Source organism: Podarcis raffonei, chromosome 16 (genome assembly GCF_027172205.1).
Source record: "Podarcis raffonei isolate rPodRaf1 chromosome 16, rPodRaf1.pri, whole genome shotgun sequence".
NCBI classification, from domain to species: Eukaryota; Metazoa; Chordata; class Lepidosauria; order Squamata; family Lacertidae; genus Podarcis; species Podarcis raffonei.
In genome coordinates, this window is record NC_070617.1 from 28,101,455 (window position 1) to 28,128,799 (window position 27,345).

General features: G+C 45.5%; 2 protein-coding genes and 3 gene segments (V, D, J or C); all 5 read left to right on the top strand.

Annotated features, from left to right (window-relative positions):
* Positions 1-27,345, top strand: part of LOC128404187 (immunoglobulin lambda-1 light chain-like) — a 236,029-nt gene that overhangs the window by 33,284 nt on the left and 175,400 nt on the right. The window lies entirely within an intron of this gene.
* LOC128404195 (immunoglobulin lambda variable 2-23-like) lies at positions 884-12,802 on the top strand. The segment is given in 2 exon segments: positions 884-1,034; positions 12,474-12,802. Coding segments are annotated over 2 exon segments (369 nt in total).
* LOC128404189 (immunoglobulin lambda variable 4-69-like) lies at positions 15,359-16,127 on the top strand. The segment is given in 2 exon segments: positions 15,359-15,512; positions 15,639-16,127. Coding segments are annotated over 2 exon segments (444 nt in total).
* Positions 18,537-19,535, top strand: LOC128404190 (immunoglobulin lambda variable 2-11-like). The segment is given in 2 exon segments: positions 18,537-18,692; positions 18,840-19,535. Coding segments are annotated over 2 exon segments (423 nt in total).
* The window catches only part of LOC128404184 (immunoglobulin lambda-1 light chain-like), a 222,292-nt gene continuing 222,119 nt past the window's right edge, over positions 27,173-27,345 (top strand). Inside the window, exon 1 of the mRNA XM_053369618.1 lies at positions 27,173-27,296. Within this exon, the coding sequence (XP_053225593.1) occupies positions 27,242-27,296 (55 nt within the window). The 5' untranslated portion in view covers positions 27,173-27,241. The remainder of the gene's footprint in view (positions 27,297-27,345) is intronic.

The window sequence follows — 27,345 nt, forward strand, 5'->3', positions numbered from 1 at the left end:
TTTTCCTATGGCACCCCTGTGGGACTCAGGAGCCCATCTATGTCACCTCTTGCCAGCTGAGCTGGCCGCCCTCCACCTCTTTTCAAACACCTTCCTTTTTAGTGTGTTCCCTCAGCCTCCTCTCCTCGCCCCTCTCATTGGGAATCCTCTGGGCAACAGCCACCACGGCTACCCCTGGTCTCTGAGCTTCCAAACCCTCCCATGCCACAAAGAGAGGTGCCTCCTCACACTGCCCCACAGGGACCTGGGAAGCACCCCCTGGCCAGCCCCAGAGGCACCATTCACCTGGGGAGCTTGTACCCTGGGCTGCTGCAACAAACAGCTGTGCAAGCCTTTGGGAGGCAGAGATGTGAGAGGGCATCACAGTAGAGAGGGAAGGAAAGAGGGGCAGAGGCCAGCGTTGCCCGTGGCACCCTGATCATCATTCAAGGCACCTCAGGGTGCCACTGCGCACTGGTTGAAAACCACTGCATTTGAGGATCTGAGAGACCACCTGAGCCCCCCACCCCTGCGATGTGAAATGAAACAGGTGAATCTTCACTGCTGTCTCCTGTTCAGTTATACTCATTTCCTTTATAATTTGATGTTTTAGAGTAGTTTCATTCACTTTGATTCATTCATCTGTCACTCCATTTGCTCATTTGCTTGATGTGTTGAGCTCATTGCAATGGCCTTGGCAAAACCAGCTTAATTTTCTTGGGGTTGGGGGGAAAGTCAGCCTGGTTCCAGCTCCTCCTCCACATCAAGATCACCTCATCTCTTCTTTTTAAATAATCTCTCTCATGCAAATATCTTCTCTGATCATTGGCTGAGCTACAACATCCCACCTCTTTAGAGGAGTCGCATTAGCAGCCAAATCAGTGGGCATCCTAAGTTTACATGACCAACCCTTCATCTTTAGCTCTTGGGAGATTTAAGGAAGAAGCAGGAAGGTTTCTGACACTTTTCTGTTTCTTTTAGAAATTCAAGCCCTTCTAGAGTCCTCACCATGGTCTGGGCTCTGTCCTTCCTTGCACTTCTCAGCTACTTCTCAGGTAAGAATTTGGAGAAGTCCCTTCCCATAAGAAACCAGAGGAACTATTTATACCATGAATTTTATTACTGTGCCTCTCTGATATTTGTGAACATAATAAGTGAACCAAGTTCATTCCCAAAAGTTTCTACGTTTGTAAACAAAAACCCAGAAGCTTTTCTTTTGGGAATTATAGTGAAAGAACTACATAAAATCTATAGAAATTTATTTATGTATGCAGATACAGCAGCAGGAATGCTACTCGCCCAAAAATGCAAAGATACAAAAACTTATGGAATATGCAGAAATGGCAAAACTTACCAGAAGAATAAGAAATCAATATGACACATTTTTTTATATAAAAGAATGGAAATGGTTTATTGAATATTTACAGATAAATTATAAACAGATAAAAACATTGGCAGGATTATTGTAACAACCTGCAATTTCATAAGAGTATATCTTTATATAGATAATTAAATAAATTTGGATGTGCAGATGATATTAAAAAATAAATTTAAGGAACTGTAGAAAGAGGGGGAAGGAAGTCAAACTTTGAAATGTTAAAATGATTGTAGAATTAATTAAATGTATACATTTGAAAAGTATAAATAAAAACTAAAAAAAAAACTAAAACAAGTTCATTTCCCCCCTTTTCCCCCAAAGGAGTCATTTCACAACCTTCTGTGACTCAACCTGCCTCTGAGTCTGTGTCTCCGGGACAAACAGCTAAACTTTCTTGCACAGCCAGTGGCAGTGCAACCATGTACTGGTATCAACAGAAACCCGGACAAGTCCCTCGCTATTTGCACTGTGACGGATGCAGCAGCAGGGGACCAGGGATCCCAAATCGATTCACTGCTTCCCGCTCTGGAACCGCGGGCCACTTAAGCATCACCAACCTTGAGAGGGAAGACGAGGCTGTTTATTACTGTGCTGTTTGGTTAAGCAGCTCGTTCCACTGTAGTAAATTCTTATGGGGAACTGCGACAAAAACTCTCTTCCTCCTTGACACCTTGAATTGCTGCAGCTCTTAATCTGATCTGGGCCTGGGGCTCTTTGAAACATAGAGCTGGAAGGGGGGAGAAAAGACCGTGGCCTCCATCCCTTCTCCATGTTGTGGTCACCCATCCACTTTCCAAGCATAGAGGGAGACACACTTCATGTGGGCTAAAATGGTTCAATTGGTAAAACATGAGACTCTCTTTTTTTAGTAACTTTTTAAATTCATTTTCACTTTTAACAATTATCATCATATATAAATCGTAATCACTTTACAAATAGGTTTCTCAGAATTCCAGAACTTCCTTCCATGTTTTCCTTAGATATTCTTTTCAAACTGCATCGTATCATATTCTCCAATGTTCTTAAAACCCAATTTTAATAATGGTTCTCGCTTCATTGGAGGCGCTTTTTTTAAAAAAAAAATCATGCCAGTGTTTTTAATTGTTTACAGTGTTCTTTCACGTAACTTTATTAAATTTATTGTTCTCTTGATCTCTGATTTTCCCGGTCATTTTCACCATTTCAGCATAGTTCATCATCTTTATCAATCATTCTTCTTTTGTACGTAGTTTGTCCTCCTTCCATCTTTGAGCAAGTAGGGCGTGAGACGCTTAATCTCTCACTCTCTTTAAAAAAAATAAAAAATATTTATTTGGTTTTTCAAATTAAAATTTCACAGTCACATATTCAGCTTACAACATAAAAACAAGATTCCAAGGAATCTCTTGGACTTCCCTCTTCCCGTTTGTGGGTCCTGTTGTCAATCATTTCCTCCTGCATCTTTTACAATAATCCAAAATCTTTTACCTCTCCGTTGTATCCAAAATTCACCATTAAACTACAAGTGTTATTCCTGATTACAGTGGTCTTTAAGGTAAGTTACAAATTTTCCCCATTCCTTATTAAAATTTTGGTCTTTCTTCCTGATTTCTGATTCTTCCTGTCATTTTGGCCATTTCAGCATAATCTATCAACTTGATCTGGCATTCTTCCCTGGTAAAGACTTTATCTTCTTTCCATCTCTGGGCCAGAGACTCTTAATCTCAAGGGTGTGGGTTTGAGCCCCACATTGGGCAAAAGATTCCTGCACTGCAGGGAGTTGGACTAGATGATCCTTGTGGTTTCTTCCCACTCCACAATGCTATGATTCTATGCTTCAAAAACAAACAAACAACAACAACAATAAATTATTACTTATACCACACTCATCTGACCAGACCTCCCCAGTCACTCTGGGCAGCTTCCAAGAGAACATTAAAAACACAATAAAACACCAAACATTAAAAACTTCCCTAAACAGGGCTGCCTTCTGATGTCTTCTAAAAGTCAGGTAGTTGTTTATTTCCTTGACATCTGATGGGAGGGCATTGCACAGGGTGGATGCCACTACTGAAAAGGCCCTCTGCCTGGTTCCCTGTAACCTCACTTCTTGCAGTGAGGGAACCGCCAGAAGACCCTCGGTGCTGGACCTCAGTGTCCGGGCTGAACGATGGGGGTGGAGATGCTCCTTCAGGTATACTGGGCCGAGGCCTTTCTGGCTTTAAAACTCTGCACCAACACTTTGAATTGTGCTCAGAAACGTACTGGGAGCCAATGTAGGTCTTTCAAGACCGGTGTTATGTGGTCTCGGCGGCCACTCCCAGTCACCCAGGTTGCCAGTTTATTAACCAAGTGTACCTGCAGAGTGAAACACTTCATTAACTTTCCCAGCATGGGAGATGCTGTTTCAAAGGTAGAATGTTGCCTCCTGTACAAAGAGTTAGGTCCATTATTCCATGGGCTTTTGCATCTGGCTCTTCCTACCACAAGGACAAGGCCTGCAAAATGTTTTCCAGGGAAGAATGTGCCCCTGAGTAAGGTTCCCTATCCCTGATCTAGTGCAGTGTTTCTCAAGCTTTTTCTGACCATGGTCCCCTTCCAACCTTGTTTCCTTCCTGTACCCCCCTCCCCAGTCCTACCAGTTAAAAGGTAGCTATTCTGTTTGTAAATGGAACATGTTGTATTTATAATTTTTATAATTACAGTGGTATTTTGGTTGTTGAACTTAATCCATTCTGGGAGTCCATTCGATTCCCAAAACCATTCGAAAACCAAGGTGCAGCTTCCTATTGGCTGCAGGAGCTTCCTGCACTCAATTGGGAGCCATGAAAGCCATATCCGACGTTTGGCTTCCGAAAAACATTCACAAACTGGAACACTTCTGGGTTTGTGGCGTTTGGGAACCAATTTAGTTCAAGAGCCAAGCCATTTGACAACCAAGGTACCACTGTATATAAATTATAGAATTTCACCTGTGGCCCTCTTGAAATATCCTGGGGGGGGGGGCATATGGCCCCCGGTTGAGAAATACCAATCTAGAGGGTAGATTCAGACACTTGGACAGTGTTCTCTGCACAAAAATAAATATATAGGAATATATAGGAAATATATAGGAAACCAGTTGTGGTTTCCTATATATGCAGCACATCTTTGCCACATGCCAACATTTTCAACCATTTCAATGTGAGTTCTTGCTGGGGTGGGTTGTTCTGCAGGGACTTTTCTTTAATCCCCTTGCAATGAGATTTGGCAACCTGTAGTGCATACCGAGGTGACTGAGTGATCTTGATGTAGAGAAGAAGATTCAGTCAGATGCCATCCAACTTGATCCTTGAAAGAGCTTCAGGTATAAATTTAGCTCCGTACCAAATCTGAACGCCCTGTTCAGGAGCAAGAGTGAAGGTTTTTGTCTCAGTTCCCCATTAGACTTTATCACAGTGTAACTTATTGCTAAACCAAGACCCACAGTAGTAATCAGCCTCGTCGTCAGCCTGGATGTTGGTGATGGTTAAATAGCCCATATTCCCAGAGATGGAAGCAGTGAATTGATCAGGGATCCCTTCTCCCCTGGGACAACTATTACACTGCACATAGCGAGGGGCTTGGCCAGGTTTCTGCTGATACCAGGAAATAGTGTCACGTCTACTGCTGGCGATGCAGGGGAGTTTAGCCGTGTTTCCTGTGGATACAGACTCAGATGCAGGTTGAGTCAATGTATTCTGTGAAATGACACCTTTGGAAGATGGAAAAAGGAAAGGAAAACAATTAACCTTGTTTGTGCTTCCAAATCTCTAACGGGTCCTATGATTAATGCACAGTATTGATTTGTTGTTGAGCCAGAATCCGAGGGAAAGGGAGTCTTCCACACTCTTACCTGAGAAGTAGCTGAGAAGTGCAAGGAAGCAGTGAGTCCAAGCCATGGCGAGCTCTCTAGAGGCTTCTGACTTTGTCAAAGGAACAGACCACCGACAGCAGGCTTCCTGCTTCTCTCTTCAATCCCCAAGAAACTGCAGATTGAGGGTCTGTCATATAAAGTTATTGATGCCCATTGGCTTTCCTAGAAATGCCTCACCTCTTCTCAGGAGGCAGGATATTCCAGGCCAGCCAATGATCACAGAAGACATTTACATGAGGGAGGGGATTTAAAAAGAAGAGGGGAGGCTCCCGGCTTTGTCCAGGGATGACGAAAATGTGCAGCCAGATTGCATTTAATCTTTACATTTCTGAAAGACTGGACACATTTGGTTCCCTAGAACAAAGAAAATTGAAGGTAGCAAGAGTCCAGGAGAAATATTACAGTGGTACCTCAGGTTACAGACGCTTCAGGTTACAGACTCCGCTAACCCAGAAATAGTACCTTGGGTTAAGAACTTTGCTTCAGGATAAGAACAGAAATCGTGCAGCGGCGGCTCGGTGGCAGTGGGAGGCCCCATTAGCTAAAGTGGTGCTTCAGGTTAAGAACAGTTTCAGGTTAAGAACGGACCACCAGAACCAATTAAGTACGTAACCCGAGGTACCACTGTATAACTTTGATGCAGTCTGGGGCGACTTCATAGTGCGGTGCCTGTGATCAACAGCACAGGTTGGAGTGCACAAAGCACATATTTTACTTAGTATTTGTTCCTCTTTTCTCCCATATTTGTATATACCTGTCAGGGACTGGACTGAAGGGGACAAGATGGAGGAGGAATGGTGGAGATCGCCCCCCCCCCGTCTCCTGAAGCTTCCAGAGAAGATTAAAGCAGTATTGAATTACAGCCGGGGTTTGAGGAAGGTCCTAGCTCAGAGAAAGGCAAACAGAACAGTTGGGAGAGTTGGGAGGTGTTGGGAGAGGAGATAGGGCAGACTGAGAGAGAGAGAGAGCAGTCAGCTGACACATTATCACTGGAGAGTATTTCTGACCCCCTTTCTCCCAGAACCTGGCAGTCGTTGAGGGTGCAAGAGCAAAGGACTCAGAGTTGGCCACCGTAAGGGGAAGTGCTTTTGCTAGGAAGGGAGGGGGAAGGAGCTCAATTGGGGCAACGCCATCAACAGAGACAGACTGTGTTCCTTGTCTCCTGCTGTTATGATTGAATAAACTCATTAGTAAGAACTCCTCTTTGTTTTCTCTGCTTCTTGCTTCCCCGAAGCTTGACAATACTCTGCAGATCAGGCTCCTGGGATGACAGAAATATGCAGCCAGATCACTTCTCCCTGGTTGTAGCCTGTGCTGGTCCTGTGGGTTACCCGAGAGGCGAGGTCCAAGTCCGGTTCGTGGTCAAAGGTACAATGAGGAGGCAGTCCGTAGTAGCTGAAGCTGGGTGCAGGGCAGGGAATCAGGTGAAGTCAGGAACAGGCTTGCAAGCAGGGAGCCAGGGCAGGACAGGATTCAGGCAGGAACTAGCAACAAACAATGTTGCTCCCACAACTTGGGACTGGGGCTGGCCGGCTTTTATCTGCCCCGAGGCATAGGGCGGCCCCGATCCTCTGGTGACTCGCTTCTCCTGGCCTGGAGGCAAGCACTCCTCCTTTGGGAACTTAGTTCCCTCTGCCTCTCTGCCCTGAGCCTCTGCAGCTCAGGAGAGGCTGGAGGGTTACCGGACCCAGAGCAACCTCAGCTTCCCCTGACGGGGCTGAGAGTGTAGCACTTGCAGGCAATGGGTCCTCCATCACCTCAGGAGCCAGAGCAGACTCAGCTGGTGCCTGCACCTGAGGATCCAGCACAGGTGAGGACCCTTCAGGATCATGCCCCAGCCCTGGCTCAGCTGGTTCTGGAGGTAGGGAATCCTGTGCAGGCTGGGATCCCTAAGGTTCAGCATCCGAGTCCGAATCCCAGGCCATCACATAGCCATTCTTCTGCATATAGTGTGGGGCCTGTCCAGGTCTCTGTTGATATCAGCCAACAGTGTAGATAGTACTGCTGTAGGTGCAGGAGAGTTTAGCCTGTTGTCCCAGAGCCACAGATGCGGAGTGTTGGACTAGATGACTCTCAAGGTCCCTTCCAACTCGATAAGTCTTTGATTCTATGAATACATATGGCAGATGGTCAAATCCCATTTGAGTCTATTAAAGATGGGTGCCTGCAGAGCAGATAAATTCCAGTGAGATCATATGTTGACACAGCAGAAGAACGTTTAGTTTTTCAGATAGTCCACGTTATTTTCCCCATTCTTAATTAAAAGTTCTTTCTTCTTGGTTTCTTATTCTTCCAGTATTTTTTGCCTTTTCATCGTAGTCCATTAGTTTTTTCTGCCATTCTTCCTTGGATGGGACTGTATCTTCTTTCCATTTCTGAGCAAGCGTCATCCGGGCAGCTGTTGTTGCATACATAAACAGCTTTTTTCTGGTCCCTGGGTATCTCTGCACCTAATATTCCTAAAAGAAAAAGCTTCTGGTTTTTGTGTGTGTGTGTGTTTTAGTAAAAGTTATCTTCAACATTTCCCCCCAACTCATTATAAGTAATAATGTCATAAACCTACACAAATTACTCTGCTTCTATTCTTCATTGAGCAAAAATAATTGTTATGTACAATTCAAAAGGTACCCTTGCGATGCCATAGTGAAGCAAAGAATATCATGCCATCATGATGATATATTATGAAATGAAAAGGGATGCTTAAAATAACGTTTGTAAAAAACAAAACAAAACCAGAAGCTTTCCTTTTGGGAATAATAGGAACAGAAGTACCTAAACTGCACAGAAACTTATTCATGTATGCTACTACAGAGGCAAGAATGTTACTCACTCAAAAATGGAAAGAAGCAGAAGTCCCAGCAAATGAAGAATGGATACAAAAACTTATGGAATATGCAGAAATGGCAAAACTTACAGGAAGAATTAGAAATCAAGATAACAATTTTTAAAATAAAAGAATGCTAATGGTTTATTGAATATTTACAGATAAACTATAAACAGATAAAAACATTGGCAGGATTATTGTAAAAACCTGCAGTTTTATAAGAGTATATATTTAAAGAAGATGAATACCGTATTTTTCGCCCTATAGGACGCACTTTTTCCCCTCCAAAAATGAAGGGGAAATGTGTGTGCGTCCTATGGGGCGAATGCAGGCTTTCGCTGAAGCCTGGAGAATGAGAGGGCTCGGTGCGCACCGACCCCTCTTGCTCTCCAGGCTTCAGGAAGCTATCCCCCCAGCCCGGCAAGCTCCCAGAGTGATGCCAAAGCTGCGCGCAGCTTCGCCATCACTCTGGGACCCGTTCTGGGGGCTGGGATCGGGGGAAGCTCGGGCTAACCCCGCCGTGCAAGCTCCGGGAGCGATGGCAAACGTGCGTGCACCTTCGCCATCGCTCTCGGACCCTTTCTGGGGGCTGGGGTCGGGGGAAGCTCGGGCTTCCCCCACCCCCAGCCCCGCAAGCTCCGGGAGCGATGGCGAAGGTGCGCTCACCTTCGCCAGCGCTCTCCGACCTGCTCTGGGGGCGGGGGGCAGGGGAAGCTCCGGCTTCCCCCGCCCGCAGCCTCGCAAGTTCCGAGAGCGATGGCGAACGTGTGCGCACCTTCGCCATCACTCTCCGACCCGTTCTGGGGGCTGGGGTCGGGGGAAGCTCCAGCTTCCCCCAGCCCCAGCCCCGCAAGCTCTGGGAGCGATGGCGAAGGTGCGCTCACCTTCGCCAGCGCTCTCCGACCCGCTCTGGGGGCGGGGGGCGGGGGAAGCTCCGGCTTCCCCCAGCCCCAGCCCCAGCCCCGCAAGCTCCGGAAGCGATGGCGAAGGTACGCTCACCTTCGCCAGCGCTCTCCGACCTGCTCTGGGGGCTGGGGGTGGGGGAAGCTCGGGCTTCCCCCACCCCCAGCCCCGCAAGCTCCGGGAGCCACTCTGGCTCCCGTTTGGGGGGCTGGGGTCGGGGGAAGCTCGGGCTTCCCCCGCCCCAGCCCCGCGCCTGGGGGGGGGAATATTTTTTTTTCCTTTATTCCCCCCCCCCAAATTTAGGTGCGTCCTATGGGCCGGTGCGTCCTATAGGTCGAAAAATACGGTAAATGAGCAAACTAAGTTCATCTGGATATGCAGAAGATGTTAAAAACAAATTTAAGGAACTGCAAAAAGAGCGAAAAGGAAGTCAAGTGTTGAAATGTCAAAATGATTGTAAAGTTAGTGAAATGTATAAACTTGAAAAGTATATATATAAATTAAATGTGTTCATCTTGTACACAGGCTTATGTGATGCCTGCTATTCCAGATTTAACACTGAGGGGGAGATGTTGGTCTATTTCTCCCACGTTCTGCAGATGAGGGGACCTTAGATGCCCCCTGAGGCCCCCACACCTGTGGTGTGAAGTGAAGCAGGAGATTCTACACACTATGGGTGAGTACATGTCTGGGGCTTCCTGTTCTCTGCTGCTCAGAGATAGGTTGCTATCAAAAATGTCACACGTATACCTTCACAAGACAATAAAGACGGAATAAACTCCATGGATGTGTCAAGTCAGGGAAAAGTAATTCCTTTCCTTTCTTCATTAGTTTCCTTTTTTAAAAAAATAACTCACTTTGGTTTCCATTTTTCCAGCTGCGTTTGTTCAATTGTTTTTCCATGGAGTGCATCACTGACTCCATTGCAAAGCAAGATTAGTGTCAGGAGTCCAGGAGCCCTGTGTTGATAACACAGCGCACGAGTCGTAATTAGCTGGAAGATTGATTGCAATACAAATAATTAGCCTCGGACGCCTAACCGCACGTTCGATGCTTATGAATCAGTTGACCCTTCTGAGGAGTGCTTCCGGTTCCAGCAGAATATCCTGAACCTATGACCCTTCCATTTCCGGCTTTGCTTTCTGTCTAAGAACTTTCCCATATGTCTGCCCCTTGGGCTAATTAACTCTCCTTCTGGTGAGGAACTGATTTCCCTCCTGCCTTCCAAAACTGCTTGTGTTTCCTGAGAGAGTTAGTTTCTCTCTAGCACGCTCTCTGCATTCCGGCCATTCTCAAAGCGAGGGGGAGTTGATATATGACTATTTGCAGCTGCCTGGGGAAAATGCGAGTCTCGCTCTTGTTGGCTGCTTCTTAACTCATACTCTGCACTTATACCTTGGGCAGAAGTGTTCATGACACTTAGCTTCCTTTGCTTTGTGGGGGAAACGCCCCCCGTCTACTCTTTGGGGAATGTGGGATGCATGACATCCCATAGTTACATTGCTGGAAAACTCTACATGTGGCCCAGTTGACAAGATTTGGTGAGTCGCTGAGATGCCATAAAATGCCTCCGCAATGTTCATCCCGCATTAAAACCAGCTGAACAGAGAACATGGATTTATTTTTCACAGTCCTGTTCTGAAGACGCCACTGGGGACCCCAGAGATCATAAAGCCACATATTTGACAAACGTTGCAAGAATCTGACATCCATTCTTCCGGGGCGTGATAGTGACAAGGTCTACATGGGGTGACTTGTCCTTTTACAAGTGGAAGGACGAGAAGGCTACTTCTGTCTTTTCATCCAGCATGCATGCATGCCTCTTTTGTCTCTTAATTACCGTATTTTTTGCTCTATAAGACTCACTTTTTCCCTCCTAAAAAGTAAGGGGAAATGTGTGTGCATCTTATGGAGTGAATGCAGGCTGTGCAGCTATCCCAGAAGCCAGAACAGCAAGAGGGATTGCTGCTTTCGCTGCGCAGCGATCCCTCTTGCTGTTCTGGCTTCTGAGATTCAGAATCCCCCCCCCTTATTTTCCTCCTCCAAAAACTAGGTGCGTCTTGCAGTCTGGTGCGTCTTATAGAGCGAAAAATATGGTACATTGCAGACATCAGATTACTTACATCTTTTAGGAGGAAAAGTGGGATATAAATTTAATTGTAAATAAAGTTAAATTTCGGGGGAGGGGGGGACGGGACTTAAGACATACTCCCTAACAGGTAAAGATGTTCTGGAAAGGCCACATCTTAGTCAAGTGCCCAAGAGTGGCGCTGGGCAATAATAAACTTCACCACATTTCTTGTGCTTCTTGTTAAGTCATTCTCAGCTGCCTGGGAGATAGATTCATGTCATTTCCCCATTCATTTTAGTTTTTGAAGCTTTTTTCAATTTGGTTTCCATTCATCAGTACCATTCCTTTGTTTGAATGGTCTTTTCTTTTTACTGAGCACATGACTATGGCTGTTACAAAACAAGCCTCATTTTCTTTGCTGGAGGGGCAAAATGTGTCCTACTCTAGTCTGGACTACGGAGGGGGGAGCAAATATTTAATTGGAGCTGCCTTCCTCCCTGCCAGTCCTCTGATTCTTCAGTATTTGGGGTATTGTTAACAGGAAAATAGCTGATCCTCAGATTTACACACAAACACCTTATTTGTTGGGATGCGGGTGGCGCTATGGGTTAAACCACAGAGCCTAGGACTTGCCAATCAGAAGGTCAGCGGTTTGAATCGCCGCAACGGGGTGAGCTCCTGTTGTTCGGTCCCTGCTCCTGCCAACCTAGCAGTTCGAAAGCACATCAAAGTGCAAGTAGATAAATAGGTACTGCTCTGGCGGGAAGGTAAACGGTGTTTCCATGCGCTGCTCTGGGTCGCCAGAAGTGGCTTAGTCCTGCTGGCCACATGACCCGGAAGCTGTACGCCAGCTCCCTCGGCCAATAAAGCGAGATGAGCGCCGCAACCCCAAAGTCGGCCATGACTGGACCTAATGGTCAGGGGTCCCTTTACCTTTAACTTATTTGTTCCATCTCTACTCATAGTTCTGTGTGATGCATCAGAACCTACATATTGCTCCCACACCAGGAGCCTTCCTGCTTCTTTGAAAAATAGCCTCTCTTATGCAAACGCCATCTCTCTTTACTGACTGATCTAGAATGCCCCACCTCCTCAGAGGAAGATTGGCATTTCTAGCAAAGCCAATGGCTGCCGATCCTTTTATATGACAGAAACAACACCTGCAGTTCTGAGGCGATTTAAAAGAGAAGCAGGGTGATCCCTGCCAGTGATCTGTTTCTCGAGAGATTCCAGTTCCTCTAGAGAGCTCATCATGGCCTGGGCTATATCCTTCCTTGCGCTTCTCAGCTATTTTTCGGGTAAGAATGTAGAGGACTCCCTTTCCACCGGCCTCTAGCCCATTGCAGAACTATTTATATTGTGTTTTTATCACAGTGCCAGCCTGATATTTAGGAGCAGAAGGAATGAATCGAGGTCAATTTATTCTTTTTTCTTTTCCACAAAGGTGTCGTTTCACAACGTACTCTGACTCAGCCTGCCTCTGAAACTGTGTCCGTGGGGCAAACAGTTAAACTCTCCTGTACGTCCAGTGATGGTCGCAGCAGCAGCTATGTTGCCTTTTTTCAGCAGAGACCTGGACAGGCCCCTCGCTATGTGCAGTACGTCGGCAGCAACAGGGGGGAAGGCATCCCGGATCGATTCACTGCTTCCTTCTCTGGAAACACTGGCTTTTTAACCATCACTGGCATCCAGCCTGAAGATGAGGCTGTCTATTACTGTGGGGCTTGGTTTAACAGCGATAGCTTGTTGCACGGTGATCAAGTCTGATGAGGAACTGAGACAGAAACCTTCTGTCTTCCTCTGTCATAGAAGGAAGTTGAGAATATATATTAATGTGATCTGTTCCTGAAGTTGGTTTTTGTTTTTTGGGGAATGACATAGGTGAAGGAAACAGAAATTGCACTGGCTCCCATCACTTCTTTACATTGAGGTCAGCCTCATCTTCCATGCACAAATCAGCACACCCTACTACCACTTTACATATTTAATTTCCATTCTGCCCTTCCACCCAAAGAAAAAAGAAAAGAAAGAAATGGAAGGTCACAAGGCAATAGGACCACAAGAAAAGTGTTACTGGATCGGGTGAAAGGCCCCTCTAGTTCGTTTTCACAGGAACTGGCCAGATGGTTGTTGTTATTATTATTATTAATTGAATTTATATAAGTACTAGAAGCCTGCAAGCAGGACCTGAGTGGACAGTAACTCTCCCCTCTTGCAATTCCAGACCAGACAGCATTTGTTTGGAGGCAACTTTTATTTGGAGACAAATTTCTTTCAACTTTGGAGGTAGAACATCAGACCTTCCAAGTGTCCCTATTTTCCAGGGGCAGTCCTGGATTTATAGAAGCCGTCTTGGTTTCTGATTTGATCCTGGAATGTCCTGCTTTTCCTTGGGATGTCCCTATTTTAATCAAAGGAATGTTGGTGGGTATGGAGTTATGCAATCCCCTAGCCAAGGAGATCAATAACTACACAACCTTTAGAAGACATCTGAAGGCAGCCCTGGAGAAAGTTTATTTAAAAATGTATAATGTTCTATTGTGTTTTATATATGTTGGAAGCTACCCAGAGTTGCTGTGGCAACCCAGTCAGATGGGCAGAGTAATCATCATCGTCACCACCCCCATCATCAACATATTGGCCCAAATATAAGCCACAGTTTCCCCCCCAATTTCTAATCTGGAAAAGTTAAACTGCAGCTTATATTCACAGCCTTACAATAAATGAAGGGGGAAGGTTGTTGGCAAACTGGCTCTCTGCACTGCTTCCTAGGGGGTGGGGTGAGGGAGCCATGCCACTTTTAACTAATCCAGAATGTGGCAGCTAGACTGGTGACTGGGAGTGGCTGCCGATACCATATAACACCAGTCTTGAAAGACCTGCATTGGCTCCCAGTACGTTTCCGAGCACAATTCAAAGTGTTGGTGATGAGCTTTAAAGCCGTAAACGGCCTCGGCCATGTATACCTGAAGGAGCATCTCCACCCCCCATCATTCTGCCCGGACGCTGAGGTCCAGAGCCAAGGGCCTTCTGGCAGTTCCCTCACTGCAAGAAGTGAGGTTACAGGTGTTAACGGAGGAATCCGAGGGCTCCCTTGGGCAAAAATCAAAGACACCAACCAGGACAATTTGGAGCAAAACAGCAGCCTGTAGGCTTGGCCTTTATTGGAAACTGTCGCAACAGGACTCCCACCCACAACAAGATGAAGCAAGATGGAAGCCCAGAACAAAAGAAGTCCCCAACTTTTATTAGTTGCTAATCCCCCAAACTACACCCCTAAGACTATATCACAACTACATGACAAAAAGGAGGGGTTGAGGGAGGAGTTGTGGTGGTAACGTGAGTGTCTTGTCACCTGGCTGGTTCCTCCTTTTCCCCCTCCCCATGAGTCATTTCCAGAGGACAAAGGGGAGCTTGCAGTTTCCTGCCCCCAGAGGGAAGATCTGATCATTGTCCTTTGTTTCAGTCCGTGTTGAATCCACTCCCATATGCAAGTCCTTTGTGACGATGATGGTCTTCTGTCTGGGACCATCAAGGTTGGCATGCCAACTGGGTAGGGCTCCTGAGTATGTGTTGGTACGCTTAAGGGATTATGGCCGTCCTGTATCAAACCATCCCCCTTTGATAGATGGACCGGTGTAAATCTGATGTACGGTTGATTTACTATGAATTTATAACAGAAATGTTGCGTATGTCGTGAGTGTGTGTGTGTTGTGTTTGTACAAACTGAATAATATGGGGGGGGGGCGGTTCCTGCAACACAGGGAACCAGACAGAGGGCCTTCTCAGTAGTGTCGCCCGCACTGTGGAACACCCTCCCACCAAAGAGGAAAACAACTACCAGACTTTTAGAAGACATCTGAAGACAGTCCTGTTTAGGGAAGCTTTTAATGTTTAATAGACTATTGTATTTTAATATTTTGTTGGAAGCCGCCCACAGTGGTACCTCGAGTTACATACGCTTCAGGTTACAGACTCCGCTAACCCAGAAATAGTACCTCGGGTTAAGAACTTTGCTTCAGGATGAGAACAGAAATAGTGCGGCGGTGGCACGGCAGCAGCGGGAGGCCCCATTAGCTAAAGTGGTGCTTCAGGTTAAGAACAGTTTCAGGTTAAGAACAGACCTCCTGAACGAATTAAGTTCTTAACTCGAGGTACCACTGTATTATTATTATTGGCAGAATATTGCAGAGTTCTAGCCCTATCCAGAACTCTCCCTCATGCAAATATCTTGTCTTCATTGGCTGGTCTAGAATGTCACGCCTCCTCAGAGGAGGTGTGTTGTTTCTTGCAAAGTCAATGCGTCAATAGGCGTCTATTGCTATATATGCAGGACCCTTCCTCTTCAGTTCCTGAGGGGATCTAAAATAGCAGAAGGAAGGTTCCTGACACTTCACTGTTTATTTGAGGAACCCCAAGGCCTTCTGAGAGCTCACCATGGCCTGGCCTCTGTCCTTCTTTGCACTTCTCACCTATTTGTCAGGTAAGGATGTGAAGGACTCCCCTTACATAAGTTTCTGGGCAAACGACACCCACCACACAGTGCTTTTATTATATTTGTGAGCAAAATAAGTGAATTGATGTCTTCTTCTTTTTCTTTGTGCAAAAGGTGTCCTTTGTCAACATACAATGACTCAACTTGCCTCTGAGTCTGTGTCCCCAGGACAGATGGCTAAACTCTCTTGCACAGCCAGCGATAGTCACAGTGGCACCTATATTTTCTGGTATCAACAGAAACCTAGGCAGGCCCCTCGCTTTGCGCATGTTAATGGTGGCAGCAGGGGAGAAGGGATCCCTGATCGATTCACTGCTTCTGCCACTGGAACCAATGGCTATTTAACCATCACCAACATCCAGGCTGAAGATGAAGCTGTCTATTACTGTGCAGCTTGGTTTAACAGCTATAACGTGTTGCACAGTGATCAAATCTTATGGGGAACTGAGACAAAAAAACCTTTACTCTTCCTCCTTCACAGCTCTGAAGACACCACTGAGCAGACAAAGTAATAGTACTCTTAAATGTAAGGCTGTATTACTGAAATGCTCTCTATGTGAGACTACCCTTGTGACTAGTCTGGAAGCTGCAGGTGGTGTTAAACAGTTGTTCCTGGGGGACGATGTCCCAAAGGGCAGTTCTGGGAAGGGAAACTGATTGTGAACAACAACTTAAATATTCCATGTCAGACAACGGTGTTCTGGAAAAGCCTATTCTCACTCAAATATAACAACAACAACAACAATTTATTTATACCCCGCCCATCTGATCGGACCACCCCAGTCACTCTGGGCAACTTCCAAAAGAACATTAAAAACACAATAACACACCAAACATTAAAAACTTTCCTAAACAGGGCTGCCTTCAGATGTCTTCTAAAAGTCAAAACAAAACAATTTTTTCAGTAGCATTTTTTTGTTTTTGTTTTGACTATGGCAGACCAACACGGCTACCTTTCTGTTTCTAAAAGTCAGATAGTTGTTTATTTCCTCGACATCTGATGGGAGGCCGTTCCACAGGGAGGGTGCCATTACCAAAAAGGCCCTCTGTCTGGTTCCCTGTAACTTCACTTCTTGCAGTGAGGGAACCGCCAGAAGGCCCTCGGAGCTGAACCTCAGTGTCACAGCTGAACGATGGAGGTGGAGATGCTCCTTGGGCTGAGGTCCAAGATTAATGCTGGAGCAGTGATAAAGAGCATTAGGTCTCCTTTTACACACCATGAGTGTTCATGCTGCTGTACATAACTTATCTACTTGCTCAATTTCAAACTGCTATGTTGGCAGAAGCTGGGACAGAGCAACAGGAGCTCACTCCGCCATGGGGATTCAAACCACCGACTTTCTGATCGGCAAGCCCAAGAGGCTCAGTGGTTTAAGTACTGCTGCAGCGGGAAGGTGAACAACATTTCCATGCACAATACCAGCTATTCTAGAGTTCACCCTTAGGGGGCTGTGTTGCTCAACTTCTCCCACATTTGGTACGTTAGAGGATTTGAGAGATGGCCTGTGCCCCGGCACCTGTGATGTGAAGTGAAGCAGAAGACTCCCATTCATGGCTCCATTTCTGGCGCTTCCTGTTCAGTTTACTGGGAGATGTCTGCAGACAGATTCATTTCATTCCCCCATTCGTTCTATTTTTTGAAGTTTTGACCGTTTCTCTCACCTGGGTTTCCATTTATTGACACTCTGTTTGTTCAACCTGTTTGATTGGTTTTCTGCTGAGCTCACTACAATGGCTGTCACAAAGCAAGCTTACTTTTATCTGAGATGAAAAATGTGTCCTTCTCTAGCATGGAACGCAGAAAAAACAACTACCTTTACCTGCAGCTCTCAGCCCCAGCCCCCTCCTATTGACTCTTTAGCATTTGGATTACTAAAGCGAGTTCTCATTAATAAAGAGCACGTGTTGCGGTGGGGTCTGGAAGGCCACCCCTCTGTTGCTGGGTGGCTTAGTTTGGATGACCATCCGCAGTGATTGGGTGGTTGGGTTGTTGGGCAAATTTTTGTGTTGCCATTTAGGGGGTTGGACCAAAGGTTATAAAATGAAGTCACGCAACTCTGACTAGGCACTTTTGCTGTGTGCATCGGATCACCCGCCCACCCTCCCTAATTTTAGGAATCTTGGTTGACCTTGCTATGCCTGTCATGGGGTCGCCTGCTTTTGGGGCAGGGGCTTGGTAGGAATTTTGTCCAATTGGCTGATTGGCTGGTGCCATTTGGTTTTTGCCTACTGCGTAGCAAATCGTCACAACTTGTAAGGTTGCGGTTAGGCATTGGTTAAAAAATTGGTTGGTGGAGGGGGTAAGGATTGGCGGTGCCTGCCCCTCCAATGCTGCTGCGGAAAGGGAATTCCGTTAAAGCAATCCAGGGGCTTGCCATTCTTTCGTCCGTACCCCTGAAGGGGGCTTAGGGCCGTGCAAGTCCCAGGGAGCATGAGGGGGGGTGAGGGTCTAGTGCCCGGCTCCATTCTCTCCCCAATATTGTTTTCCCTTACTGGCTTTCGCTGGAATCCGGAAGTCAGTTCTGTCCCTAGGCATGGGGACAGATATTCATAACCAATGCCTAAGCAACCACTCACAGTTATGTATTTTAATAAAGTTGTGGCCAAAATTATGCCAAAAACCTTAAACAAAAATTATGTGTGAAGTGTGAATCATTTGGGGGTGGATTGGAGGACCTCGACATGCAAATATAAAAGGTAAAGGACCCCTGGATGGTTAAGTCCAGTCAAAGGCAACTATGAGGTTGCGGCGCTGGGAGAGAGCAACTATTAACAGGAAAGTAGACAGTTCCCACATTTACACATACACATTCACATTTCCTCTCTTCCTATTCTTATTCATAAACTATACATTACTCCCATTCCAGGGCAAAGCCATGACCCTTCCGTCGTCTTCTTTTAAAACTCTCCTTTATGCAAATATATCCTCTGCTCACTGGCTGAGCTAAAATGTCCCGCCTTCTCAGAAGAGAAGAGGCATTTCTGGCAAAGCCAGCGAGGGTCAACATCTTTATAGGACAGCTCCTTCCTCTTCAGTTCCTGCGGGGTATAGAAGGAAACAGGAAGGTCCCTGCTGCTTAACCTTTTTGTTGAGAAAGCCCAAGTCATTTAGAGAGCTTAACATGGCCTGGGCTCTGTCTTTCCTTGCACTTCTTGGCTATTTCTCAGGTAAGGATGTGGAAGATTCCCTTTCCATAGGCTTCTGGGCAAATTAGCACCAACTGTAGTTTGCCTTTATCATACCGCTTTTAGGATGTTTGTGAGAAAATCCTGTGAATCAATATCTTCTCTTTCTTTCTTTTTCTTTTTGCAAAGGTGTCATTTCTCAACATACTGTGACTCAACCTACATCGGAGTCTTTGTCCCCAGGACAAACAGCTAAATTCTCTTGCACTGCCAGCAGCAGTCCCAGCGGCGGCTATATTCACTGGTATCAACAGAAAGCTGGGCAGGCCCCTCGCTTTGTGCATTATAATGGTGGCAGCAGGGGAGAAGGGATCCCTGATCGATTCACCGCTTCTGTCTCTGGGAATACTGGCTATTTAACCATCAGTAACCTCAAGGCTGAAGATGAGGCTGTCTATTACTGTGGGGCTTGGTTTAACAGCTATAGCTTGTGGCACAGTGATCAAGTCTTATGGGGAACTGAGACAAAAACCTTCCACCTTCCTCCTTCACATCTGGCAGCTTAGAATCACTAGAGATATGTCATGGAATTCTACTCAGTATTGATCCAGAGCAGATTCCTGTATAGTTAGCAGAGTAAAAACTTAAACACATTGCAGGGTTCCCAAAAAATTAGACCAGAGGCTATGAAAATTTCATCCAGCAGAGCTTTACTGCTACTGGTATTGTGCATTAAGTAGAGTTATATGAGGCTGGATATATCCCGCATGGACCTCTGCTTTTTAGACACAGGACAAGTGTGGATAAGCCCCTAGTCCAGTATGCTTTTCTCACATGCACCAGCCAGATTATTATGGACCTGACTGCAACAGCACTCTCCCAGCCATTTTTCAATTCAATTCAATTCAATTCAAAATCCTTTATTAGGCATATCACACCTCACATTAACAAACAAACATCATATACAGACTGTATAAAATACGGGCTCAGCGAACACAATTTATCCCAGTCCTATTCTTAACTCCAAAAAATAAATCAATGTACATAAATAATATAATACAACACAGCAACATCACCTACCATTAAAAGCCACTAAGTCTCTTTATCATGGCCCATTCTTTCTTCAACCCAGCCATTTTTATTTGGAAGCACACATCTTTCAACAGTAGAGATAGAAAAGTGTGCATTAATGAACTGCTCTGGTTTTTTAAATTTTATTTCACAAGATTTATATACACCTCTTGATTATAATGAAGCCTCAAAGTGGTTCACAAAAACAATAAATCAATGAAATTATCCGCAATGAACTGTTTTGAACTCCTATTCAAAACTTTCAGAAACAATTGAAATCAATAATAAGCTAAAAAGAGATTAAAACCCATGTCAGCATTCCACCCAGAAAGGCTCGCCTAAACAAAAATATTTTCAACAGGTACCAAAAACAGTGCAATGAAGGCACTGCTGGTGTCGATAGGCAGGGAGTTCCAAAGTTTTGATGCTGCCACACGAAAAAAAGTTTTTTTCCCCCCAAATGCTTAAGTGGCAAATGCATTAGGTGGCACCTGTAACAGTGCCGATTTTGCAGGGTTGAGTGGGCATACATGGGGAAGGGCATTCTGCAGTGTGCATGCATGATGTCAGCATGTCACATGGTATGCACACATGTCGTGTGCATGCCGTATGGCCACGGCCCCCTCAATCGTGGGGGCAAGCCAGCGCACTTGCAGTCAGAGTAATCTCCGAAGACAAAACACAACCTTGCCACAATGTATATGCTAATACCATCAAAATCTTAACAAAAACAGAACGATACACTCCATCACTTGGTCTGTTGTCCACAAACGAAAAGATACATTTTATGTATGATATATAAAGGGACGAGGTTGCCCAATGTCCCTGCTGTTATTTATATTAATATTAGAAGTGCTGGTTTGAGTAAACACTTACAGCTAAGAAAATAAGCAAAAAAGTTAAGATGTAATAACTTGGAAAATATGTATACACAATGTATGAAGTTGTAAGTGGGACAGGGGGAGGGGAGGGGAGGGGAGGGGGTTAAATATGCTTTCTGTTCCTGTTTTTGAAAACGCAAATAATCATCATAATAAAGATACATGTTAGCAGCAGTACTGGTCTGCAGTACTTTGTATACGCAAGACAGGAGGGAAAAAGGAACAAATACTAATTAAAATATGCGTTTCGTGCACTCCAAACTGTGTGGTTGACAATAGGCACCGTTCCTCTTTTGTATGATCTATAAAGTTGCCCCAGACTGTGTCAAAGTTATAATATTTTTCCTGGACTTTTGCAACCTTCAATTTTCTTTGTTCTAAGGGAACCAAATGTGCCCAATCTTTCAGAAATGCAAAGATTAAATGCACTATGGCTGCACATTTTCGTCATCCCAGGGCAAAGCCGGGAGCCTCCCCTCTTCTTTTTAAATCCCCTCCCTCATGCAAATGTCTTCTGTGATCATTGGCTGGCCTGGAATATCCTGCCTCCTGAGAAGAGGTGAGGCATTTCTAGGAAACCCAATGGGCATCAATAACTTTATATGACAGACCCTCAATCTTCACATTCTGGGCGATCGAAGAGAGAAGCAGGAAGCCTACTGCCAGTGGTCTGTTTCTTTGACAAAGTCAGAAGCCTCTAGAGAGCTCGCCATGCTCGCCATGGCTTGGACTCTCTGCTTCCTTGCACTTCTCAGCTACTTCTCAGGTAAGAGTGTCGAGGACTCCCTTTCCCTTGGATTCTGGCTCAACAACAAATCAATACTGTGCATTAATCATAGGACCCGTTAGAGATTTGGAATCACAAACAAGGTTAATTGTTTTCCTTTCATTTTTCCATCTTCCAAAGGTGTCATTTCACAGAATACATTGACTCAACCTCCCTCTCAGTCTGTGTCACCAGGAGAAACTATTAAACTCTCCTGCATCGCCAGCAGTGGTCGTAGCTATATTTCCTGGTATCAACAGAGACCTGGACAAGCCCCTCGCTATGTGCATTATAATGGTGGCAGCAGGGGAGAAGGGATCCCTGATCGATTCACTGCTTCCCTCTCCGGAAATATGGGCTATTTAACCATCACCCACATCCAGGGTGAAGATGAGGCTGTTTATTACTGTGGGTCTTGGTTTAGCAATGAGTTACACTGTGATCAAGTCTAATGGGGAACTGAGACAAAAACCTTCACTCTTCCTCCTGAACAGGGCATTCAGATTTGGTATGGAGCTAAATTTATGCCTGAAGCTCTTTCAAGGATAGAGCCAGATGGAACTAAAATGGCATCTGACTGAATCTTCTTCTCCATATTAGGATCACCCAGTGACCTCAGTACACACTGCAGGTTGCCAAATCTCATGGCAAGCAGATTAAAGAAAGGTGTCTGCAGAACAAATCACCCCGGCAAGAACTCACATTGAAATGGTTGAAAATGTTGGCATGTGGCAAAGATGACCACAACATTGGTGGACAAAGCCAGCAGGGCCTTATTTTATCAACTTGCACTGACCAGACACAGTAAAATCACTATTACACTTCTAAAAGATAAGAGGAAGACTTTGGCCATATCAGGCAAGCATGCTGTGGAAAATCAGGGTCTTACTTAAATGTGTGAAGAAGTATGTAGTGCTGAAGCACTAAGAATGAAAATGAGTTTTCACATAATACCCCATTAGGGCTCATCAAATCAAATTTTATTAAACGGTCACAGACCAGATTAACTCGTACAGCTAGTCAGCAAAGCATAACACCGGAAAAAACAAAGGACAATTTCAATACAGATTAGGCCATAACAGCAATTTAAAATTAGACAGCATAAATAAAATTAAGTATTTGCCTTCGCCTGCATATTGGCATTGGAAAGCTCTTGTTTCCTGCGCCTAATAGCGGCTACACAGAATTTGGCAACATTGATCGTAATTTCAGGAACCTTATCTTCTACCAAGGCTCTCATACGTTGGAGTTCTGGTTCATTTTTAAGCTTTTGTAGAACTGGGGCAATAAAGGTCAGGCGTAGATCCTCGTAGTAACTACAGTGCAGCAATACATGCAGACTTGTTTCCACTTCCGATGAGCCACATGGGCAAACACGTGACTCATATGGTTTGCCCTCATATCTGCCTAGCAGCAGGGCAGAGGGCAGAACGTTAAATCTGGCCAGGGTAAAGGAGTGTCTGTACTTAGGTATTTGTAAATCAGCCAGATAATTTGCGGGTGAGAACCCTCTCCCAAAGTCTCTAATTGTGGCATGTTTATCCATTTTGCCCATATGACATTGCAGCTCTATGTCCCTAATGCGTTGAAGCACTTGACTTCTGGCTCTCTCATATCCTGGGCTCATGTTGTTGGCAGCTTATATGACACCTGCTATCCCTGATTTTAACTTCAGGGGGAGATGTTGGTCCACTTCTGACAAACTGGGCAAAATGAGGATCTGAGAGCAACCCCCACACCTGTGATGTGAAATGAAGCAGGAGAATCTCCACCATGCATGGCTCCATCTGTAGTGCTTCCTCTTCAGTCCTGCTCAGAGTTTGGTTGGCATTCCGATGTTTGGGGTGGAGGAGTGTTTTCCCCCTCTGCTCTGGGCCCCAGGAAAAATGCTCATCTATTTCTGGAGCTCCCCTGCTGCCTTACCAAGTCTTTGGTGTTTGGATTACTGTTCACAGGAAAACAGGATCTTCCCGGTTTTCCAGATCCTGCCTTAGTTCCCTCTCAACTCTATTTACACCATTTTAGTCTCATTTCTGAACTACACCAGGATCCTCCTCCCGCCTCTTCTTTTTAAATACCCTCACACGTGTAAATATCTTCTCTGTTTATTGGGTGGGCTAGAAGGTCAGAGGAGGAGTGGCATTTCTAGCAAAGCCAATGGGCACCAGTAGCTTTCCAAGACAGTAACGGCCCCTGCAGTTCCTGGATTTCAGAAAAAATCCAGAAGATCCTTGCACCTTATCTGTTCCTTTGAGAAAGGCAGGCTCCTCTAGAAAGGGCCTGAGCTCTGGGCTTCCTTGCACTTCTCAGCTACATCTCAGGTAAAGATGCAGGTGACTCTTCAGGTTTCTGGGTCCACAACACCCATTATATTCTGCATGTATCATTGCGCTTTGAGGCTATTTGTTAGCAAAATCGATGACTCAAGCTCTTCTTCTTTTCATTTCCTCCACAAAGGTGCCATTTCTCAACATACAATGACTCAACCTGTGTCAGGGACAGGGCTGCACTGAGGAGGGGTGGTGGGAGCCTCGCCCTCCCCCTGCTCCTGCTCCAGATCCTGAATCTACCCAGGAGCAGGAAGACAGTATAGATTTGGAACAGTGGTTTGCAGAGGGGCATAGTTCAGAAGGCAGAAGCTGGGAAACACTGGATGGTGAACAGCTAGGAGAAGAAACACTGGAAGTGAGAGGGTTAAGAGAGTCACAGTCTCTGGACAGCCTTCCTCCACCGCTCTCCCCAAAATTGAGAAGAGCTCAGAAAGTGGCCTTTGACTGGACTTAACTGTCCAGGGGTCCATACTTTACTTCACTTATTTGCCCTGAATGCCTCCCTAGGCACATGGAATCCTGGAAGATGTAGTTTCAAAAACACTTATCATCTGCATTCTAGAGGGTGGGTGGAGAAAGGTTGGAAGTGGTCAAATATGACCCTCCAGTCCTCTCTTATCAGGCCCTCAGAATTCTTGCAGGGCCACACATCTCTCTAGGACACAGACCACACCACGCCTGCTCCATGACCTGAAATGTTTTTGCCAGGCTGAAATGTGTCCTTGAGCTGTGAGCCTGTGATAATACCTCTTACTGATTGGAATATAGGAGTGTTGGGAAGTGTGTTGAAACCTTTATGTTTTGCATGGCTGGAATGCATCCAATTCTACCAACATCTGGTTCAAATTCACTATTCCATCTACTTTTGCTTCTGGCTCCACCACGTTCCTAGTGAGAGAATGCAGCCCTGGGAATTGTCCCCCACTCTTGAGCTAGAGGATAGAGTCAGATTCTGAGACAGATGAAGGTGGCCTTCAACAGAGACCACTGAGACGTCAATAAGTTTGGTGGGGTTGGAGAAAGGCCAGAGCTAGTTGGAATGATTATCCAGATCAAGACCTGTTAAGCTTTCTCCCTCCTGGACCCTCATCCACCAGGGCAAATTCCTCAGTCTTCTGTTAAGAGGAAAACAGTGGTTTCTCAAGTTCCCCCCATATGTTCACTCCCTATTCCTATTGCTGCAAACATTGCCACAGAAAGTTCATATTTCTGCTATCCCAGGACAAAGCCAGGAGTTTCTCCTCTTTCAAATACTCTTTCTTACGCAAATGTGAACCATCTTCTCTGTTCATTGGCTGACTTGGAATATCCCGCCTCCACAGGGGCATTTCTAGCAAAGCCAATAGGCTTTAAGTGACATACCTTTCATCTTTAGGTCCTGGAGGATATAAGAAAAGAGCAGTACGGTCCCTGCCAGTTCTCTGTTTCTTTGAGACAGTCAGTCTCCTCTAGAGAGCTCACCATGGCCTGGTTTCTGTCCTTCATTGCATTTCTCAACTACTTCTCTGGTAAGGATGTAGAGGACTCTCTTCCCATAGATGTAATTCCCAACAACAAAACTATTTCTATTGCACGTAGATCTTAGTGCCTGCTTGATATATTTAAGCACCCTAAGTGAATCAAGACAATGATTTTAATTTCTTTTTTACACAGGTGTCATTTCACAGTCTCCTATGACTCAAGCAGCCTCTGAGTCTGTATCCGTTGGACAAACCATTAAGCTTTCCTGCACCCCCAATGGTAAAGTGAGCTACATTGCTTGGTATCAACAGAGACCTGGACTGGGCCCTCGCTATGTGCACCAAAATGGCCAAAACCGAGGTGAGGGCATCCCGGATCGATTCACCGCTTCCCTCTCTGGAAATGTTGGCTATTTAACCATCACAAGCACTCAGGCTGAAGATGAGGCTGCTTATTATTGCGGCACATGGTATAGCAGTATTAATGCATTCCACAGTGCTCAAATCTAATGGGGAACTGAGACAAAAACCTTCTCTCTTCCTCCTTCAAGCTAGGAGTTCAGATTTGCTACAGAGCTTCATTTGATCTTTACATGGGACTCTTTGAATAGTAGAGATGACAGACCCTCCAGGTGCCCCTATTTTCCTGGGAAAGTCTGGGATTTAAATCAGGGGCGAAGGAAGGCGTCGTGACACCCGGGGCAGGTGTCGCTATGTAGGGCCAGGATCCCTCCATCGCCACCGCACCCACGAATGGAGGATCCTCTGTTCGCAGCTGCAGCCGCGAGCAGAGGATCCTGGCACTGTCCATACAGCACTGGAGTGGCGCCGGCAGCAAACTGCTATACAGTGCTTGTTCGGCGTCTCTACGTACAGTGCATGCGTGCGACGCCGCACATGCACTGTACTTAGCGGTTTGCCGCCGGCACTGGGATCCTCCGCTCGCGGCTGCAGCTGTGAACAGAGAATCCTCCACATGCGGCTGCGGTAGAGCAATGGCTACTTGCGCTGCCACGAGACCCTGCAGGGTGATTTCTTGTCAACCCCTCAGACATGGAACCCAGGGCGTACTGCCCCCCATGCCCCCCTGTTGTGACACCACTGGCAAAGATAAGGGTCAGACTCACTAGTCCATCTACGTTTCTTTCCAGAAACACTCCCCCACACACATGCAGCCCCTGAAAACTTCCTCCTGGTGGAATGTAGCTGTAGAAATTTCCCCCTGATCCTGAGCTAGACAGCAGACTCAGATGCTGGGATGGTATCCTGTGCACAGGAGAGGGAAGCTTTCAATGGAGACTTCTATGATGACTTTAAATAAGTTTGATGGTGATGGGGAAAAGGTCTGAGAAGAGGAGCTGGAGGGATCCTGAGGGACAGGACTGTTTACATGTTCCCTTCCTCTCCCATCGTTCTCAGGGACAGATTTATCTGTCCTTGGATTACTGTTTAGAGAGAGAAATGGGTTATTTCCCAAGATTGGAAAATGTTTATTGAATATATGGGGGGGGGGAGGAATTGTGTACACTTGAAAATGTTGGCGGCATTAAGATAAATTCAACATTGTAAATAAGTTTTGACGGATCTAATAATGTAATATTGAATGGTTTAGTTTATGTAAAATATGTAGGCTTTTATGTTATGCAAAACAAGTCATGGAAAGAGAAGAAGTCCTTGATATTTTTAGAAATGAATATTCTAAAATGTAAAACAGAAAATTTAATTAAAATTATTAAAAGATATTTCCCAAGTTTCCATCTCACACCCACTCTGGCCTGATTTGTTTTCTCGAGATTCTTATTCCAGAGATCAATGCTTCACAAATTTCATATTTCTCTCATCCCAGTACAAAGCCGAGAACCTTCCCTCTTCTTTTTATATACTCTTCCTCATGCAAATATCTTCTTTGTTCATTGGCTGAGATAAATTGTCCCACCTCCTCAGAGGAGGAGTGGCATTTTAGCAAAGCCAATGGGCACCAATAGCTTTATATGACAGGACCTTTGTCTCCAGTTCCTGGGGAGATTTAGGACAGAAGCAGGAAGGCTCATCCAGGTACCCTTTGCTTTTAGAAAGTCAAGCCATGGTCACCAAAGCCTGGACTCTCTGCTTCCTTGCACTTTTCAGCTACTTCTCAGGTAAGGATGTGGAGGACTCACACTCCTCAGGACTCAGAACAGCAAACAG